Raw genomic sequence first — 22,220 nt, forward strand, 5'->3', positions numbered from 1 at the left:
TAATGCATGACTGTTTTTTTAAATTAAATTTTTTATAGTGATTTTTCCTAGTGTAGCTTCTGCTTAAATGTTTATAAGTAAAATTTGGTACATGTAAAATAATTTTTGCTAAGTGTAAGAGAATTCATTTGTTTGGTTTCATATATAATAATAATAATAATATTTATTATTATTGTGAATTATTAATAGTTGTAATAAGAGACATGCACAAAATTAGCATTTTACTAGTGAATAGTTTGTATCTAGTTTATATAGTAAATTATCTACTGTTTGGTACATGCATTTTCTATGCCTTTTTCTCTACCCATAATCATCCATGTCAGCATTCCTTAATCTGATTTTGTATTGTAGTTTGCACGCAAATTTTACATCGCTCAGTGGTTCAGAGACTGCACTACAGAGGCTGAGAAGGCCATGAGGAGTCAGAATCAAAAGGAGGACGACTCGGAGGGGACGCATCACGCCAAAGAGCTCCAGGCTACCGGAGACATCATGCAGCGTGCCGAAACCCGCAAGAAATTCCTTCACTCTGTCATTAAATCAACTCCCAATCAATTTACTACTCTCAGGTATTTACCATACATGAATTTGTGCTTCAATTATGTTGCTTGATCTAGACTGTAATATAATGATTGGATTGTGGTATTAATGAAAAATAAAACTTTTGACAGGATGAATTCAGACAATGTGGACTATGAGGACTCCTGCCTTATCGTACGCTATCTGGCCTCCACCAGACCCTTCTCTCAGAGCTTTGACATCTACCTGACACAGGTGAGAAGATGGGTCTAAAATGTAGACGTAATCAGTTTCCACCTGGCGTTATTGTGCCTCTTGTGATAAAGAGCAAAAAAATTACTTTTTTGTAAAGTGTTTTTAAGTTAATTTGTCTGTGTTGGAAACAACTTTCAACCCAATCTCTTTAATCTCTTTGAAAGAAGGATAAACATCTTTGAGTGGTGACTTGACCTATTTGCTAAAACGATTCTTACTTCCCAGCACTACTCTGTGTGTGTGTGTGTGGAGCAGTTTAAATGCATGCAAATGGTTATGCATAGAGTGCATTTTCATTTTTGTATTGTCTTTATTTCTAGATTCTGAGAGTTTTAGGGGAGAGTGCCATAGCTGTCAGGACCAAAGCCATGAAGTGTCTCTCTGAGGTTGTGGCAGTTGACCCTAGTATACTGGCCAGGGTAAGGAATGCAACTCAATTAAAACTGGCAACACAAAACTATAGGTAATTCTGTCAGACTTGACTGTTCATATCTTTTAATTGGGATGTTTGTGTTGTGTAGTCTGATATGCAGCGCGGTGTTCATGGGCGGTTGATGGATAACTCCACCAGTGTGAGGGAAGCAGCGGTTGAGCTGCTGGGACGGTTTGTGTTGAGTCGACCTCAGCTGACAGAGCAGTACTACGACATGCTCATCGAGAGGATATTGGTATGATTTTAAGACCCTACCTGTCTGATAGTTAAAGCAGCACAATGTAAAGTTTTGGACCACTTTTCATATGAAACAATATATGTAAATGTTTGTGTATACAAAAAAAAATACAAAAAATACAAAATAATTATATATATATATTGAATGGTAATGGCATATAAACAGCACAGCTATTTCATGAGCAGCAAATCAGCATATATAATGATTTCTTAAAGGGGTGGTTGATTATGATTTCACTTTTCTAACTTTAGTTAGTGTGTAATGTTGCTGTTTGAGCTTTTTAAGGACTACAGCAAACGGCTAGTAGGGACTACACGAGCTTCCTCCCGGGTTAGTGACATCACTAACCCTAAAATTTACATAAACCTTGCCCCCGGGAAAGAGATTTATAGATTATCAAGACAGAATATGCTAATCAATGACTAGAAGATAACTACACATAAGCTGCATAAATTCATCAACGAACCATTCAGAAATGTCCTGTTGCTCTACATGTTGTCATTTCTTGAGTCTCTCCATCATTGTCTGAATCTGAATCCGGTTTGAACATAAAAGGCTAAAAGGTTTTGAAATTTTCAATGCATGACTGTGTGAGGTAAAATGACACAAGCTCTTGAAGCTCCGCCCCCTGTGCCGGGAGCAGCAGCTCATTTGCATTTAAAGGAACAGACACAAAACGGTGCGACAATTTTAACATGCTATATATAAAAATATCTGTGGGGTATTTTGAGCTAAAACTTCACACACACACTCTGGGGACATCAAAGACTTATTTTACATCTTATGAAAAGGGCATTATCCCACCCCTGACTGGAGTAATGTAATTAAACTCATTTAAAAAAAAGTACTGACCCTAAAACTGTATGTATGTGTATAAATAGTTTCTAATTCTTTTACTGTTTATTTTTGTTATTGTGCATGCAGCTTTTATTACCTATTACTTTATTAATATAGCCAATATTTGTAATTTTAAAATCCTTTTGGCACACTGCAGGACCATTTAAAATGAACTAGTGGGGACAAAATTTTTAATAAAATTGGTTAAAATTAATGGTGACCCATTGAAGGGTCTAAGATATGCACTTTCCCTTTATACATTCATGTACATTTTAGCCTAAACCCTTGAAGTTAAAAATATGTACTATTGTGTCTGGGGCACATTCTCGGGTGGTGTTCTGCTATTTTTGGTCATTGTACATGTAATCTGTGAGATATTTAAAGTGTTTGTCTGCGGTCTCTTCAGGACACTGGTATCAGCGTGAGGAAAAGGGTGATCAAGATTCTGAGAGACATTTGTTTAGAGCAGCCCAGCTTCAATAAGATCACCGAGATGTGCGTGAAAATGATCCGCAGGGTCAATGACGAGGAGGGCATCAAGGTGCAGTCATTTTGTTGTTTTGCGTGAAAACCACTGTGCTCAACTTTGTTGTGATAGGTTTGTCCCGTTAGTTTGAGCTGAACTATCTTTTCCTCCCTGCAGAAACTAGTGAATGAGACATTCCAGAAGCTGTGGTTTACACCCACACCCAACCATGACAAAGAGACGATGAATAGGAAGATTCTCAACATCACTGATGTGGTCAGTATATTCCACACTTAGGCTTTTTTCACACTTTATATAAAAAAATATATATATATACGTGTTTGTTTATTTTTATATTTATATATTTGGTCTGACCACAAGTTCGATTCCATCTCTGCCCCTGCAGGTGTCTTTTTTTTTTTTACACTTATATAATTTGGGTCTAAATCACAGTGTTTGCATCATCAAAAAATGTGTGAGAACCCCCGGCAGCTGTTTGTCCTTGTAGCTTAGTAACACTGGAGACGGCATGTTTTTATCTCTTTGGCTTTACTACCAATTACCAAAACATAAGACGTTCTAGTGGTGCTTCAATCTGTCTGGAACAGATGCTTTGCTAGATATGCAGAAAATGTGAGCTGCTCTCTGAAGGCAATTTCTCCGGAGACATCAGCAAGAAGGAAATGCAATTGCTGCTCTTTTTGCAGGGCAACAGTCTCGCTTTACTGATTCGTTCATAGGATTTGTACCCTAACCCTTGTTTTCAAGTGGACTCGAGTTTGGTGCACACTGAAATTAATAAAGCAGCTTTCACTCAAATCGATCAGATCAATGTCAAACGGACTTGTGTCTGAACCAAAAGCTCTAGTGTGAAAATGGCTTTTCTTTGATAATAGTGCTTTATCCTGAAACTGATCTTATTCTTTTCTTTGCCTCAGGTCGCTGCCTGTAAGGACACTGGCTATGACTGGTTTGAGCAGCTCCTGCAGAACGTAAGTGTTTTTGTTTTTCCATCTGCCCGCCTCTAGTTTGGAGGCCTGTAGCGCTTCAATTTTCTCTGTTTTGTTTTCTCTAGCTTTTAAAGTCAGAGGAGGATTCTTCCTATAAACCAGCCAGGAAGGCCTGTGTGCAGTTAGTGGACAATCTTGTGGAGCACATCCTCAAACATGAAGAGGCACTTGCAGGTACGCACATACTACTGTACTTGGGAAATCTGATTCAGTTCATCAACCTGTAAAGCCTGATGTATTAAATAATAGTCATGAAAATATATTTTTATGCCTCATATAGTATGATATAATGGGAATATGAAGCTTATACTCAAGGATGAAAAAAATCTGCTTTATTTAGAGTCCCTAGTCTAGCAAAAATATTTAATTTATTGCTGTTGCTGATATTTATATGGTCAAAAAGTACGTTTAAATTTGTTTTCTCCTCAAAGCTCTGTAGTTTTACTACTAAAGGCCTTTTACTTGCTAAAAAAGTATAATCAATCAGATGACAGAAGGCATAGTAGATTGTGTGCAACAGATTTTTCAGCAAAGTTTTGATCATGTTGATAATTTAAAAGTCTTAAATTTGTGTAATCAAGTTTTGCGTCATAAATTTTGATTTTAAACCACTCGCAAGTGTTTCTAGAAATCTTTAAGTGTTGCTTTTTTTGTAGTTTTCATTTGTTATTTTCAATAGGGTGTTTGTTGTTGCATTTAATGTAATTTTTAAGTAGTACATTATTGAATAAATAGTTAATACACTAATGTAATGCAATGCACCTGAATTCACAATCAGTTGATCAGTCATGATCTGTCAAGTCAATAGAAAGAACTTAGTTTGTTTGTGATCTTGAACTTGTTCTTGCTAGTTTAATAATGTGTAATTTTTCCCCAAAATAAAATATTTTGCTCTTGTGATGCTTTCTGTGTGCAGAGCATAAGAGTTTGAACTCGATGAGGTTGGTCGCATGCATCACCACGCTGTATCTGTTCAGTAAGATCAGAGCGCAGTTGATGGTCAAGCACGCCATGACTATGCAGCCCTACCTCACCACCAAGTGCAGTGTAAGTGCTCACTTCCTCTCTGCAAGCGGCAACTGCTAAGCACCACTTTCTACAGTTCAATATTTAAGGTCATTCTGCCATCTAGTGGCCGTATATTCCTAGTGATATTGTGCCAAAGTACACGTGTCAGAAGGTTTTCATTTATGTGTTTATGCATAATGCATTTGTTCTCGTCATTTTCACAGTCTCAGAGTGACTTCATGGTGATTTGTAATGTTGCGAAGATCCTGGAGCTGGTAATTCCTTTGATGGATCACCCCAGTGAGAACTTCCTGACCACCATTGAAGAAGACCTGATGAAGCTCATCTTAAAATACGGCATGACCGTAAGTGATGTACACTCACCAACTTGTAATATAAATCACATAACTAAATTAACATTTTGACTTAAAAAAAGAAAAAAAAAACATCGTTACATTCTTATGTGTACCTTTTTAAAGCGTAACTCTCGCCAAAATGCAACCTAGGGTCTTTTTGTTAATCTACCCGAGGCAAACTTTCGTTTAAAAGCATAATTAGAATGGAAACGCAACTTTTAAGTTTGACCGTATTTTCGTTTTCGGTCAAATTGCCTTTTGAATGGGAGTGCTTGGGGCACTTCTATGATAGCGTCAAATATATATTTAATTATTTTAATATTATTTTAAATTCTAATATTTTAAATTCAGACTCAGAGTCAGTTCATTCGCACTATAGTCGGAGATCGACTATTTTTGACTGACAAAATGCCGGCGGACGGAAACAACAACAGCTACAGTGAGTTGTACACAAACAATGTCCTCAATGCTGGAGTTCATGTGTAGAGCCCCTGGTGATACTTAGAGCAAAGTTTAATGTTGTGTCGAGCCTTCTTAGTGTTTTAAAAATAGCGATTTTGATGCTATCATAGTCGTGCCCCAAGCACTCCCATTCAAAAGGCAATTTGACCGAAAACGAAAATACGGTCAAACTTAAAAGTGGCGTTTCCATTCTAATTATGCTTTTAAACGAAAGTTTGCCTCGGGTAGATTAACTAAAAGACCCTCGGTTGCATTTTGGCGAGAGTTACGCTTTAAAGTAGTGGAGAAAATGCTCTCTTGCTGAGGTTCATTAATCTTAAATTGTATTAACTACTGGGTGTCTGTTCATTTGATGACATATAGTTGCAAATATTCTCTTGCATCATATTTCTACACATACCACTAAGTTCTATCTCTTTCTTTTTTTCTTTTTTTGCACAGGTTGTCCAGTACTGTGTGAGCTGTTTGGGTGCAATAGTGAATAAAGTGACTCATAATTATAAATTTGTATGGGCCTGTTTTAACCGCTATTATGGGGCTCTGACTAAGCTAAAGTTACAGCATCAGGAGGGTACGAACAACATGGCACTGGCTGCCACCAAAGCAGCCCTGCTCAGATCTCTCTTCACTGTGGGAGCTCTCTGCAGACACTTTGACTTCGACTACGAGCAGTTCAAGGGCACCACTAAGGTATCGCAACCTTTCACCAGACGTAACTATACATGATTATACACGTGTTGTAGTTTACATGCAGCTGTATAATATTTGCATTATTATATTTAGCTTTTTTAAACCCAAGATCGCTTGTTTCGAACAGTCAATTACTTCTGTTATTAATCCTGGAATCTTGCACTGTTATTGACAGGTTGTGATAAAGGAGAAGGTTTTGGAATTGTTACTGTACTTCACTAATCACGAGGATGAGGAAGTCAGATGCAAAGCCATCATTGGGTTGGGTAAGATGACTCATTCAGTGTTTTTGTTTGTCATTTTAGTAATTATTTTGAATTTATTTCAGTTGTCATTTTAATTTAAGTAATTTTGTTGCGTGTTTTTGACATTTTTATATTATAAATATAATAACTTGCTGGCTGCAGTTCACTTAACGGCCACTAGTGTTGCTAATAACGAGTTTCTGAATTCTATATATAGCCCATTTAATTTTAGTTAACAGTAACAACACAGTTGTTTACTTTTTCAGTATTTTTGTTGCAGAACCAATTTTTGTCTGAATAATTTTATGTATTGCATCATAGCAATGTTTTAATTACTGAATGATACATAAACCTTTTAACCTTTTTCTCTCTCTCATTTCTCTTTCTCTCTCTCTCTCTCTCTCTCTCTCTCTCTCTCTCTCTCTCTCTCTCTCTCTCTCTATCTATCTATCTATCTATCTATCTATCTCATATATTCTGCAGGTTTTCTTTTTATCATGCACCCGAGTCAGATGTTCGTTCCAGAAGTGAAGTCTCTGTATAACGGGCTCCTGTCTGATAAGCGGTGCTCCATCACACTCAAGATCCAGGTGTTGAAGAACCTCCAGATGTATCTCCAAGAGGAGGACTCTCGGATGCAAGAGGCAGACAGAGAGTGTAAGTGATCATTCATAGGGCAGTGCTGTGGCTCAACATTTGACACCTACCTGATAGAGGAACTGAGGGCGTATAAATCTTTAGATGCCTATAACTATTTGCTGAATGGTCACGTACAAGACTTGTGTGGTACGATCCGAAGTTCTGCCTTGCCAGCGCCAAGGCCAGAAGACGAAAATGTAAAGAATGACATTACAGTGCAATTTTAAAGATGTAAATATTTTCAAGAAATAAAAATTCCAGTTACAGCAAATTTTTACTTTCTTACCAGGTTCTTCAAAAAGTCTAGTCACAATCAATCACAACAATGTATATACAATCACATATAATTCACAAATAATCACAATAGATTAGAAAACATTCTGCAATAAAATTTCAAATTGGAGCCTGTACTCAACAACACAACAAGACGACATTTTAAGCTCCTTATTCGGCCGAATCTGTGCTGGTTTGCATTGGCTGCCTCCAGTTTCTCTTTGTTTTGCCTCCAGCTAACGCCGTGACGTCGATGCAAAAAGGGTCTATACAAATTTGGACCAAATTAGGAACTCGAATAGATAAACTTCATAATGCTCTATAAAACTTTTAAAGAAAGCTTGTGTTTTTATTTTTATTTTCAGGGCAGAAAATGTCAAAACAGGAAGATCTGAAAGAGATGGGGGATATCTCCTCTGGTATGAGCAGTTCCATCATGCAGCTTTATTTGAAGCAGGTGCTGGAGTCTTTCTTCCACACGCAGTCCAGCGTACGACACTTCGCCCTCAATGTCATTGCTCTGACCCTCAGCCAGGGACTCATACACCCCGTACAGGTACACACACACCCTCATACAGCGATACAGACAGTATAAACCCAGCATTAATGTCATTACTTGTCCTGCACAGAATTTTTACTTCTATGCATCCCAGCCCTTTGCATGTTGTTTTGTTTAACCTTATACATATTAATAAGATGCATTGGTTAAATGTGCAGTAGGTCTGTGAAATACACTACCAATCAAGGATTTTTTTTTTCCCATTTTTATAAGTCTTTTATGCTCAACAAGGCTCATTAAAAACAGTAATATTGTGAAATATTTCAATTTAAAACTAGTTTTCTATTTGAATATATTTTAAAATGTAATTTATTCCTGTGATCAAAGCTGAATTTTCGACATCATTACTCCAGTCTTCAGTGTCACATGATCCTTCAGAAATCATTCTAGTATGCTGATTTGCTGCTAAGACATTTTGTGTTATCATCAATGTTGAAAACAGCTGTGCTGCTTAGTATTTACATTTTTTTCAGGATTCTTTGATAAACAAAGTTCAAAAGAACAGCATATTATGAATGGCTTTACTATCAATTTTGATCCTTTTTTTCTATCTTGCCATTTGCAATTGTGTTATTTGCAATTTCATGCAATTTAATATTTAAGTTTGCTATGTAAAGGTCCTTTCCTGGACGCAATTTTGACGCACGAATAATTCGCGCGATGGTTTTATTTTTTGATCAGCTGTTTGTGTAATGAGTGCTTCCACACCGAACGCGAATGTGCTGCGGCAAAAAAACTACTTTTATTTTTTCCACTTCGATGTCGATTTTTTTTTTTTTTTTACTTTTGCGGCGACAGAAAAGGCTTCAGCCAATCACATACTACAAGGACAATGATTTGAAAGACAATGTGTGGCGTAGCATTGCCAACCAACTCGGTTATCACGACTGTGAGTATGTTGTGTGATAGTTTTAGTCGTTGTATAGTCCTGTGCTGTGTACGGCTAGCAGGCTAAACTACATTTGGGATAGAAAGCTAACACTATCGTCAAAGATCCATGTTTACTTTGAACATGTAACAAAATGTAGTATACATTCTTTGTGTGATATCTACAGTTTCTAGTCGAATGATTTTAACTTGTTACTTCGTGTGTTACATGTAATGTGTATTGACATTACAAAACGCACTGTGTTTAGTTGAAGACGCAAGAAAACTGTGGAAAAACCTCAGGGACACCTATGTGAGAAAAAAGGAGAGAGGAAAAGGAAACTAAAAGTGGACATTAACATACTCCCCTTCAGACTCTCTGTTCTGTAAGATTGGGTGCACCCAAAACCTTCTTTTCTGTCTTTTAAAGAAAATGAAAAGCTCGTCTCCACTGGATGATGATGATGATGAAGTGTCCATGTTTTCTCAGCTGTCGGCGCGAAACAAGTTTTGGAATGTTGAAGCTCTGAACGTCACAGACGTCGCAAATTCACGTCGCGGCTGATGTGAATGGTTTTGACGCGAACAATTCGCTTTTTCGTTTCGCTTTTTCGTTACGCGTCTGGTGTGAAAGGGCCTTAAGAGTTTGACTTTCTTTCACACATACAAAAAAACTAAAATCGTACTGACCCCAAACTTTTGACCGGTAATGTATGTAAATGTTCTTCCATAAATCCATTTGACTGATTTGGTCATTCTTTCAGCGACGATTAAGAGTGCAATGTTCTATTTAACACATTTTAATGGAATAAAAATCCATTCCACAGATTTGTTTCACCACAATAAAAAAAGAAAAGGAAAAAAGGTGTAGGTTGGGTGTGGGCCTACTCATCACTGTCACAACCTTGGCTGTAGAACGTGCAACTAACATGGACTTGTCACTTTTCCTTCCTCCTTCCAATCACAGTGTGTGCCATATCTGATCGCCATGGGGACGGACCCAGAGCCCACCATGAGGAACAAAGCGGACCAGCAGCTGGTGGAGATTGATAAGAAGTACACTGGATTTATCCATGTGAGCATCAATCAGCACACCTTGACACATGTCATATTCATAAACTGGATTCTAGTTCACTATTCACCAATAAATCAAATAAATCGGAAGAATGTACCATGGGATACCACAATATACTGTGAAGCATCTAGGTTAAACCAACCTGTAGTGGTTTTATTGTATCTTGTATAGTAGTATAATTAAATTATATATATGTGATAGAATTAGATTAACGTATAGCTGGTTTATTTATTTATTTTATCTACAGATGAAAGCTGTAGCAGGGATGAAGATGTCGTACCAAGTGCAGCAGGCCATCTGGGCTTCATCAGGATCTGTGATCCGTGGTTTCCGTCAGGACGAGTCCAATTCTGCTCAATGTTCCCACCTCTACAGCATGGTCCGTGCAAACAGACAACACCGGCGAGCGTTCCTCATCGCTCTGCTCAATCTCTTCGACGACAGCTCGGTTAGCAGTCTTTGTGTGTCTGTCTCTCCCTGTCGTTGGCTCTTTGTTGTAATGTTGAGACTGACCTTTTCCATCTGTCTCTCTCTCTCTCTCTCTCTATCTCTCTCTCTCTCTCTCTCTCTGTCCGAGCAGAAGATGGAGGTGAGCATGCTGTTGTTCGTCGCTGATAATCTGGCCTACTTCCCCTATCAGAGTCAGGAGGAGCCGCTGTTCATCATGCATCATATAGACATCACCCTGTCTGTATCAGGCAGCAACCTGCTGCAGACATTTAAGGAGGTAAACGTGCTCAAGTGCTTGTGTCTAACAGTTTGTGCAGCACATTTCAGCACTGATTGTTTTGTGAGCCTGTGTCAGTGTGTAATCCAGCTCTATGAAGAAGCTGTATTTGAAGGATGATGCAGTGCAAACTCACAGCCTCGGTGTGAACGTAGCAAAACGCTGTTGCATAGAAGACATTTACGTAGAAGTCTTATAGGCACAGCATCAAAAAATGGCCCATTTAATTTTAAAGGTCAGAAAGTGGAAAATAGTCCTGAAAAATTGAATTATGATTGTGTAAAAAATGTATGTAAACAAACAAATAATGTATACAATATGCTTCAAGTCCCCTTATAATCAGTGATTATTTAAAAAAAAAAATATATTTATATGGATGTCAGTACTTTCCAACGTAAAGTATGATTTCAGACTGAAGTACAACACTGGATCACGAGCTGCTTGCGTGTAAATGAACAGTGTTTTCAGTGTCTCAGAGCTGCTCAGTTCAGAGTAAAGCCCTGTTCACTTTATCCAGCATCATGCAAAGTGACATAACCCCATTCATTTCAATGGAGAGCTGGCGACATGAGCTTCAGTGACTGTAAGGATGTCGGCGTGTCCAGCGACGCGACAAAATTGAGATATGTTTAACTTTATGCAAATGAACTGACTTTTAGGAACGAAAGCCAGTAGGAGTGAAGTGCACGTGATCCATCACTATATCCTGTAGTGGAGTGTCAGTGGCAATATAGAGAAGTTAATTTTAGTCACCAAGTTCCCTATAATTTATGATGTCTCATACGGTACATACACGTCACGCTGACTCCAAGCCCTGAATGGTTTCGTGAACTCAGATAGACCGGCACTGTTTGCGCTTCCAATGCAGATAAATAGCTGTGATGGCAAAGAGCACTCGTCGTTTCTCGTTCATCTTTAATATTAAACATTTTGTTTTCTGATTCCATTTAGTCTTTTGTCTAAAAAAAACAAACAATTAGTTGTTTACAACATGGCATATTCATGGCCATTCATGAACAACCAGTAGTGGGAACGCCCACTAGCGACCTCACCGTCAGCCACTGGCAACATGCAGCGACAAAGATTTAAAGCTTAAAGGCTGCTTCACACAAGCTCATCTCCGCATCTCCGAGTTTGGATCACTTATAATGTGCAAAGAAATCAAGACCGCCATAAAACAATTCGTTTTTTTATTTTACGCTTACAAATATTATTTTTACAGTACATTAATATTATTGCAATGATAGTATTTATTTGATTAGGTTTTTTTTAAATAATTATTTAAATAATGATTTTGAACCATTATTATTATTATTATTATTATTATTAGGGGTTCAAGCACGTAGTGCTGAAACCCTATTGTAATTGTCCTGATTTTTATTATATATTATTATTATTATTATTATTATTATTAGCAGTATTACTATTTACTTTTTTAGTTTTATGAAAAAAGTTATCAAATTGAATGGAAAAAATATATATCCATAGCTCATAACATTCTTGTATAATGTCCGTCAAGGTTTTTTGCTCCAAAAACAATTAAGTTTTACATGATAATTTTTCACTTTCTGTCTTACAAGTAAAACAAGAGGTTGTTACTGTTATTACTAGCTTTAGCACATTGGTTATGACACACTTTCACATATTTGAATCATGGATGGTTGTGAGAGAAATTCCACCATGATTTCTAAACGTGCTGTTTTTGTACCAGTCTCTCATTAAGATCCCAGGGAGGAAGAGCAGGAAAAGGAGACGACGACGGCGACGACATCAGCAGCCACAGCCACAGCCACAGCCACAGCAGCAGCAGAACGGTGCGGAGGAGGAAAGGGGAGAGCAGAACGAGGAGAGAGAAAGGAACAGTGGAGATGAAGATTTTGACGGCGATGACTATGAGGAGGATGAGGAGGGGCAGCGAGTTAGGAAGCCTAAGCCCATGGAGGTTACCAAGCAGTCAGAGTCAGATTCTGAGTCTGACCTCGAGGATGCTGATGCTGTCATGGAGCGTCTTCCCGATGACGCATCTCCTCTCCTGGACTTCGCTAGGGCTTCACAGGGCATACTGCTACTGCTAGTGCTCAAACAACACCTTAAGAACCTCTACGGCTTCTCGGACAGGTAGCAAAACACCCATCATGCACCTCAACGACTCCCAAAAATAATGATTGCTATGTGTTTTATATATATATACTGTATTTATTCTGCTCTCTTCCAATGCAGCAAAATTCAGAAGTACTCTCCCTCAGAGTCGGCCAAGGTGTACGATAAAGCCGTCAACAGGAAGTCGTCGGTCATCTTCAGCCCACGGCAGACCATTGATTTCCTCCATCGCGATGAGGTTCATGACGAGCTGACCTACGAGCTGAAGAGGAAGATCGTCAAACAGTACCTCGATGTGAGCATATTTTCAGGGGGAAAAAATATTTTTACTGTTATGTTTTTAATAAATTTATGTTTTTAATATTTACCAGTAATAGTACGGTTAATATTAAAGTAATATTAATTTAATAATAGGTATTATTATTATTATTATTATTACAGTATTAAAATAATCAATAATTGAAATGCTAAAAAACATTTGAGATGAAATAGAGTTTTTCACCCCTTATTTTCTCTTAAATAATTGTTTATAAAAATGTCTGGTATCACTAAATAAAAATCTAGTTATAATGTTAGATATATAATGTTTATATAATTGTCTTATGTTTTTTATTAATAATTATAATTATTTTCACACTGTCAAAGAGGCTGCTGGATTACCTCAAATTTAAACTTTTGCAATCACAAAATAAATCATAATATATGATAATCATAATAATGCATCATTAATATATATAATAAAATATTAAAAAACATGCAGCTTTGGTCACCAGAAATGTTAAAGAATATATATATATATATATAGTGTTATAGAATGGAGACCTTCAAGTCGATGTTGAGAATTGCTGATTTATACTGCATGCTCTGCTTGATTCTCAGTTTAAGTTGCTAATGGAGCACCTGGACCCTGATGAAGAGGACGAGGAGGGAGAGAACAGTGCAAACGTGAGGAATAAAGCCATCACCTCACTACTGGGGGGAGCAGCCACAAGCCCCAGAAACCACCACACACTCGACTCAGAGGATGAGGAGAGTGACGGAGAGGAGAGGACACCAGGGGTAAGAGAACACACTAGTCTGATTCTCTTGGCAGCTTATTCTGGCCAAGTACCACATACTTAGATGGGAAGAAACTGTCTGACTGAAACAAGATCATTGCACATGTTTTGTTTTTGTGTCTTTCGTCACCTTTATTTATATAGCACTTTGTGCCATACAGATTGTTTCAAAGCAGCTTCACAGTGATTAACAAGAACATAACAGTGTTAATGTTGCCAAGTTCTTCAGTTATGAAAATACAATTTCAGTGGTAAAGCAGCTCTAAAAAGACGTGTAATTATTCAACTCAGTTTGGTTCAATGTAGGGCTGGGCGATATGGGCCAAAAAACAAATCACGATAATTTTTTTTATATCAGTCGATATCGATAATTATCACGATAAATGTCAAATCTTTATTTCTTTCAAGTTTAAAGGCAGATTTTTGCTCCTAAGTGAAAGTTGTAGAAACCAGAGCGTTAATTGTGGTTTTAAACTACTCTTTATTGTCAGAACATATCATGACAAACACTTGCCGAACAGGAGAACATTTCACAAATCTGAGGTAGAACATTCAAACATTTGTCATTTTTCCTTAACAAAATAAATACCTTTATTGGACAATTAATTTCTTAGTTTCTGCATGTGCTAATTTTTATTTGGTAAAATGTAATATTCTGACCGTTTGAGTTTTATTAAAATTAAAACATTGGTCATCCAGTATCATGCATTTAGATCATGATAACCACAGATAAAGCCAGGCATAGCCTACAGCACCTCACTATCATGGCAAAATGCAGCTTTATGGTATTTGTATGAAAAACAGTAGCCTAAATACATTATTAAATACTGCAATTATATTCCATTAGTCCTTTAATACATTGTCTACATTAATAATATAATACAATTCAATATGTATATCCCACATTTCATGGTGCAGTTAATATTACTAGGCTAACGTTACAGTAAATCCATGGTAAATTATGGGAATTTGTAGATGGAAAAGCCTTCTGACTGTATCGTTGCGCACAGTGTTTCTCCTGTTTGTCAGCGCTGTTTCATCTGCCTTTAAACTGGTTTAAATCACTGAGACATTTGTGTTCTTCGCTGAATTCAAGCGCTTCTCACTGGATCTCGTGACCGAGACCGGTCAGAGTAAACGCGTGAGCTCGCACCCGCGCTGCCGTTTGGACTTTGAGCCGAGCGGATAAATGGTCCGTGTGGCGCGCGGTTCAAATGAGTTTCGTTCCGCTTTTGGCGCATAAACATTATCGAACATTTATCGAACTCTTGATTATCGTTTTATCGAGAAAAATTATATCGCGATAATTATCGTTATCGTTTTATCGCCCAGCCCTAGTTCAATGTTGATTCCGCTGATTTAGTTCCATAGCAAAGTTCATCAGTTATGAAACACACTTCTACAAATACAGGAATAATGTATATAACTATAAAGCAGTTCTTAAGTTGAATAATGACACTATTATTCTCTAAAGTCACATGATTCAGTTCAGTAATGGTGCAAAGTTCGTCAATTATGAACAAGGTGAATTTAGCTAGAAATTTCTCTAGAGAAGGCAATAGTGTTATTTCAGTTCACTGTTGATTCAATTCAGTTCAATAATAGTGCAACGTTCATCAATTGTGAGACTAATTTGAATCGGCTATAAAGCGGCTCTACAGAAGAAAATATTATCATTATTCAGTTCAAGTTTGTGTCAGTGCAGTCAAATCAATGATACAGTATTACTGAATATTATATATCCGAAATCATCCCCTAAACCCTCAATCACTGTTGCCTATGTTAGTCCACTAATACAGTTCACTTGAAGGACTAAATGAAAAAAAGTGAGTGAATTCGGACAGCCGTTGAGCGAACATCTGCTGTACACTCGTTATTGCGGTGCGATGTGGGATTGAATGAGTGCACTCAATAATGTCCACTATGGTTTTAGACACCACTACAAATGACTGTCCCCTCAAATAATGCCCTATTCGAGGGTATAGGGGACGATTTCGGATTCAGCCTAAGAGTCTTTTAACCCCTCTTCACAGGCGTCTCGACGCGGGAGGCGCACGGGAGACTCCGCGGACGTGCTGTTGGCGAACATGAACGAGTCCGTCAGCGCGCTCGACATCATCGCCATCCACTGCCCCAAATACCGAGACCGGCCGCAGATCGCACGCGTGATCCAGAGGAACAGCGACGGTTACAGCATCCACTGGATGGCTGGCTCTTACTCCAGCACTTGGGCTGAAGCCAAGCGCCGCGACGGACGCAAGCTGGTGCCTTGGGTCGACACCATCAGAGAGACCGACATCATCTATAAAAAAATTACACTCACCAGTGGCAACAAGCTCAACCACAAAGTGGCGCAGACTCTACGTTCACTCTACGCTGCCAAGGACAGGAACTCCAGCTAATAATACGTAAACATGCACACGCACTCACAATACCTCCCATCTCAGATTCTCTCAGCCTAATGCAACAGCCAAACACATCTCCCGGGTCAGCCAAACATGAACACACAAAACACGAGCGGCTCTACTACACTACAGACTCCTTTATCTCTCTCTCTCTCTCTCTGATGCACTCTGGGTCTGGTGGTGACATTTTGCCCTCTGCGCCAGGGTGCATCGTCGTATCGCAGGAATAAAATGTTTGGAGAAACATTGTATGGGTGCTCCTTCGCTGTTGTGCAGCAGATTTCTGGTTGTTTGATTTCTACTCCCAGTGTATCATAGTTTAACATAAAAATATTGTTTATATCTATAAAAGAAATTTAAATATATACTGAATGTTGAAAGAATTAGTTTGTTGATGTTTTTACTTTAATTCTTTCTTTTTTTTCTCATTTTCTTTTTCGAATTTCTTAGCGTTAAGCAGCTTTCTATAGCTTAGCTCCTCCTTTACTGGCTGATGATAATTCTCTCTGTTGAGCTGTTTGTCCATTTTGTACGATAGCACCGTGTGGCTGTAATTTATTGTGTATAGCATGCAGTGTCTGTGAGGAGGGCTGTGTCGAAGGAGATTTGCGATAACAGGTCGCCCTGCTCAGCATAAAGGGACTCACATGCCTCTGATGGAACAAATACTGCAATAAATTTTCTACTTCTCTTACTTGCAAGACTCATCCTGTCCGTTTGCGACTCACTTGTCTTTTAATATTTGTGCATTTTTTGCCATGCACGCTTTTTTTATTGACAGGTATAGTGAAGAGAGCATTATGCGGGGACGACGCGTCCAGTGTGTTGGACAACTTGGTGCCCCAAGTAATGTTTTCTATTACAGAATTCAATAAGAAATGACCATTTTAAATGACTTTATTTTAATGTGTTTGTGTATGGATAATGAGTAATATTAGATAACAGCGTGTTATTACTATAGGTTTACACTGAGACAGAGGAGAAAGACTGAAATAATATTTTCTTGTTAAGCTCTCTGTTTTAGTGTTGCTTGTAATTATGCATAATATTGTTATTACTATAGTTAACACATGTAGCAAGGGCACATAAAGATGAAGTGTTACCCTTTTTACTTTATCAATTTAATTGAACATTGGAGCACGTTCAGGACCAAACCACATCTGTGCACAAGAATGGTACTTTTATTATGTATACAACCGTGCACTTGCAAGATGTTTTATTCCTCTTAATGTGGTTGTTCAGTCATTTTGCTAAACATTTAATACTGATAAACTTGCCTTAAACTAACTTTTCCCAGGCGATGCCATCCTTCAGTTGTGGTATCGTCTCCTATACTAAGTGATCCAGAGCTGGTGGAGTCAGCGGAGAGACTAATGTAGGTTGTTTAGGATAGGAGACACCGAAACAAATGTAGTTATTCCAAAATACTAGCATACTGCTATTACTATTAATTCTGCAAGTGCAATTAACTGTATAGCTTGTACTGTGAACCCTATGCAAATTTTATGCATAGAAAACCCAATTACCTACTTTGTTTTTATTTAACTGTGTCATTGATGAACCCTAAGTGTAATATCAGCCACAGTTTTTAACACGTAATGCTTACTGCATCATATTTGCACGTTTCCAAGGTCCTAAATTATCAACATGATCAAAACTTGGCTGGAAAAACCTGTTGAACACCATGTACTACGTGCCTTCTGTCGTCTTGATTGATTTATACTTCAAGTAAAAGGCCTTTTAGTATAATTGTAAAAACGTCCCCCTTCAGGTCGTGGTTCATATGTCTTTTTACTGTGAAATCTTTACTGATTTTTATAGTCAGCTAAGAATAACTTCATATTTCAACTTAGGTTTTCTTGATTAACATTAACATTGCTTGATATTAAAATGCGAGTGAAATATGATTCATCAGGTTTTTAAGGAACATTTATATTAACCATTGTACTGTATTGCATTATACACTGCCCAGCCAAAACAAACTAAAAAGTCTTTGTTTGGATTTAAATAGGCAAATGTTAAGAGTCTATGATTGGATCATTATTGCAGTGATTATTATGTTTCTATCATGTTATATGTTTGGCAGCAGTTCTTCTAACCCTAATTGATGGAGTGTGTAGCTTTTCATTTCTTAAACAAACATGTAGGAAGACACATCATGGCCATATTCCAGGATCACAATGTCAACATTCATCAGGCTCACATTGTGAAAGAATGGTTGTGAGGGAGCATGAAGAATCACTTTCACACATGAATCGTCTCCTCTGAGTCCAGAGTTTAAATTCATTGGAAGTCGTTGGGATGTGCTGGACGAGACTTTACAGAGTTATGGACTCTTGCATCGTCAATCCAAGATCTTGAGGAAAAATTTAAGCAAATCTTGATGGAAATAAAAGATGATGTTATTTCCATCAAGATGTGCATACATTTTTTGTCAAGTGTAGAAATTCACTGAATCTTCCATGTTTTCTATGACTGTGAAAAGCCTGAATACTGCATTCCACAGGATTACTTTTTTTCTTTAAAATGTGGCTTGGTTTGTTTACGTCCTCTTGTACAGGAAAGCTTCTGCTTCTGTACGGCTCCAGTTTTTATTCATGTAGTTTAAACAGTAGAGCTTACATGTGTTCGATTCTGTGGGAATGCATGAACTGAAAAAAATATGTACCTTAATCGGCAATAAATTAATGTGCCAAATGTGTAAATGTAAATATATGCTACGTTTTAGGATCCAAAATATCTGGCCTCGTGTGACTTTAGAAGCCAGAAATGTTGCTCTGTTAAACATTAAGCTTGCTTTAAAAAAATGAAACCATTCCTATGAGCCGAAACATGAGCATCAGCCTAATATGCTGTTGGTCCTCCATGTGCTGCCAAAACAGAGCCGATCCTTCATGTTCTGTAGGTTGTGAGGTGAAGCCGCCGTGGATTGAACTGATTGGTCCAGCACATCCCACAGATGCTCAACTGGATTGAGATCTGGGGATTTTGGAGGCCAGATCAATACCTTGAACTCCTGATGATGTTCCTCAAACCATTCCTGAACAATGTGTGCAATGTGGCAGGGAACATTTATCCTGCTGGAAGAGGCCACTTCCATCAAGGAACACTATCGTCATGAAGGGTGTACCTGGTCTGCGATGTTTAGGTCGGTGGCATTTACGTACACATGAATGGCCAGACATCAGGGTTTCCCTGCAGAACATTGTCCAGAGCATCACGTTCCCTCCATCGGCTTGTCGTCGTCCCACAGTGATCCTGGTGCCATCACTTCCCCAGGTAAACGACGCACATGATGGTTTTTCCCTCTTCGGACACTGTTGGTAAATTTTCACCACTGCTGACCGGGAGCAACACACAAGCCTCGTCGTTTAAGAGATTCTCTAAACCAGTCGCCTTACCATATCAATCTGGCCCTTTGTCAAAGTCGCTCAGATCTTTATTCCTGCCCATTTCTCCTGCATCCAACATTGATTACGAGAACTGATTGTTTGCTTACCATCTAATCTACTCAGACCTTAAAGGGGTGGTATAATGCTCTTTTCACAAGATGTAAAATAAGTCTCTGATGTCCCCAGAGTGTGAAGTTTTAGCTCAAAATACCCCACAGATATTTTTATATAGCATGTTAAAATTGTCACTTTTTGAGGGTGAGCAAAAATGCACCGTTTTGTGTCTGTTCCTTTAAATGCAAATGAGCTGCTGCTCCCAGCACAGGGGGCGGAGCTACAACAGCTTGTGTCCTGAACATTTCAAAAACTTTTAGCCTTTTATGTTCAAACCGGAGTTAGACAAAGATGGAGAGACTCAAGAAGTGACAACATGTAGACAACATTTCTGAATGGTTAGGTGATGAATTTATGTTGCTTATGTGTAGAAATCTTCTAGTCATTGATTAGCATATTCTGTCATGATAATCTATGAATCGTGTTCCCGGAGGCGGGGTTTATGTAAATTCAAGGGTTGGTGATGTCACTAACCCGGGAGGAATGTCGTGTAGTCTCTACCATATCTCCCTTTGCTTTGAACTTTCAGTGTTGTAACTTTGCAGATGTTGTTTATGCTCAAACAGCAACATTACACACTACTTAAAGTAAAAAAAAAAAAAAAGAAATCATGATCAACCACCCCTTTAATATGTGGCCTTTTTAGGATGATCAACGATATTCACTTCACTTGTGACTGGTATTATATAATGTTTTGGCTCATCAGTCTATACCAAATGAAAGAAACTTTTAAAGTTAGCCATATTTAAATACCATGACCCCCTGTGAAATCTCGTTAGTCCAAAAAAAGTTTTCATACAAGAACATATGTAACCCTATGGATGCAAAACTTAAGTTCTTTGGTGTCATTATTTTTTAGTTATTGCTGTAGAGCGTCACATTGCTTTACCTGTCAGCAGGTGCTGGAAACAGGACAACAGGTGTTTGCTGCAATGGAAACATGCGTCATTCTGGGAGAAGAATACATGTTATGACTGGCTACAGCCTGCATGATGGAGAGAATATGTGATTTAAACCGATGAAAGAAACAGATTAGTGCCCAGTTGTTGAATTTAGCTATAAATGTGAGTGTATGACAAGTGGGCCTGTCGTATTAAGATGATATAGTATATCCCAATGCTGGTGTACATGCTATACTTTCCCATCAATGAAGAAACCCATGGTCTGCTTACCTTACCTCACTTCCCTGTATTGCATATTAAATGAATCATAGAGTGAGGAGTACATGTCTATAAATTAATTGGGAATACCCTCTACATCTCTCTCCATACCTTAAACAGACACAAAGAGATGTATTATTACTGCTCATGATGGCAAGTCTTCTGTTAACACACACAATGCACTGTAATGAGACTCCTGGATCACTTGAGTTGAATTCTGCGGCCGCTCTATAATTACAGATGAGGAAAAGGAGAGGCTGGAGCGTCGAGTCTGGCTGCAGATTTGAGCTTGAAGCTGAACTGAAAGAAAAAGGGTAAGAGATGTTTTCACACCACACACAGGCTGTGAGACGAGACGGCACGGACTTCAGTGGCTTTGGCATTTCAGAAAATCCTAGAAAGTCCAACCAGATAAATCCAAAAATTTGACTCAAAGTAATATAGTTCTTTCATTATTACTTTTAGACTATTTGCATTCGTTTTCAGAATAAGTACATTTTTAAACTTGGAATGTTAAAAATGTATCTATAATATGTGACCCTGGACCACAAAACCAGTCACATGGGTAAACATTTTTGAAATTGAGATTTATACATCACATGGAATCTGAATAAATAAGCTTTTCATTGATGTGTGGTTTGTTAGGATGGTACAATATTTGGCCGATATACAACTATTTGAAAATCTGGAATCTGAGGGTGCAAAAAAATCGAAACATTGAGAAAATCGCTTTTAAAGTTGTCAATTTATGTTGGCGATTGTGCTGCATTCATTCACAAAAATAAATGTTTTATATATTTACGGTGGGAAATTTACTAAATATCTTCATGAAACATGATCTTTACTCAATATCCTAATGATTTTTGGCATAAAAGAAAAATTGATAATTTTGGCCCATACAATGTATTGTTGGCTATTGCCACAAATATACCCGTGCGACTAATGACTGGTTTTGTGATCCAGAGTCACATATAGGCTACATGTATGCACTACCGGTCAAAAGTTTTGAATAATTTAGATTTTCAAATATTCTTTGAAAGAAGTCACTTATGCTCATCAAGGCTGCATTTATTTGATAAAAAAAAAAAAACAGTAAAAACTGTCATATTGTGAATAATACAATGGTTAGTTCCAGTCCTGGATTCTGATTGGTCAATAGCTGTGTGGTTTCTCACGATAAAGCACGACGACTACGACAGCATCACACAAAGGTCCTGTGTATCACTGCGCAAAAGCATTTAGCAACATGTTTTTTTTTCTTTTCTTGTTTGAATAAATTAAAAAAGTACATTTTGATTTACTAAGTTGGCATGTCAGTAGATGAGTGGTTTG

The 22,220-nt window shown here is 37.9% G+C and overlaps 1 protein-coding gene across 3 annotated transcripts in view; it reads left to right on the top strand.

Annotated features, from left to right (window-relative positions):
* nipbla (NIPBL cohesin loading factor a) overlaps nt 1-16,916 on the top strand; it is a 46,455-nt gene extending 29,539 nt beyond the window's left edge. For all 3 annotated transcript variants that reach the window (XM_082171033.1, XM_082171034.1, XM_082171035.1), the window contains exons 25-45: nt 352-569; nt 672-774; nt 1,095-1,193; nt 1,296-1,442; nt 2,689-2,823; nt 2,926-3,024; nt 3,687-3,740; nt 3,824-3,932; nt 4,675-4,805; nt 4,991-5,131; nt 6,026-6,274; nt 6,450-6,540; nt 7,003-7,176; nt 7,797-7,987; nt 9,825-9,932; nt 10,180-10,380; nt 10,513-10,659; nt 12,371-12,777; nt 12,880-13,054; nt 13,639-13,818; nt 15,851-16,916. In XM_082171033.1, coding sequence (XP_082027159.1) covers nt 352-569; nt 672-774; nt 1,095-1,193; nt 1,296-1,442; nt 2,689-2,823; nt 2,926-3,024; nt 3,687-3,740; nt 3,824-3,932; nt 4,675-4,805; nt 4,991-5,131; nt 6,026-6,274; nt 6,450-6,540; nt 7,003-7,176; nt 7,797-7,987; nt 9,825-9,932; nt 10,180-10,380; nt 10,513-10,659; nt 12,371-12,777; nt 12,880-13,054; nt 13,639-13,818; nt 15,851-16,219 — 3,528 coding nt within the window. In that variant the 3' untranslated portion in view covers nt 16,220-16,916. The remainder of the gene's footprint in view (nt 1-351; nt 570-671; nt 775-1,094; nt 1,194-1,295; nt 1,443-2,688; nt 2,824-2,925; nt 3,025-3,686; nt 3,741-3,823; nt 3,933-4,674; nt 4,806-4,990; nt 5,132-6,025; nt 6,275-6,449; nt 6,541-7,002; nt 7,177-7,796; nt 7,988-9,824; nt 9,933-10,179; nt 10,381-10,512; nt 10,660-12,370; nt 12,778-12,879; nt 13,055-13,638; nt 13,819-15,850) is intronic.
* The last annotated feature ends 5,304 nt before the right edge of the window (nt 16,917-22,220 follow it).

This window comes from Leuciscus leuciscus (assembly GCF_965113295.1).
Source record: "Leuciscus leuciscus genome assembly, chromosome: 5".
In the NCBI taxonomy this organism is placed as follows: domain Eukaryota; kingdom Metazoa; phylum Chordata; class Actinopteri; order Cypriniformes; family Leuciscidae; genus Leuciscus; species Leuciscus leuciscus.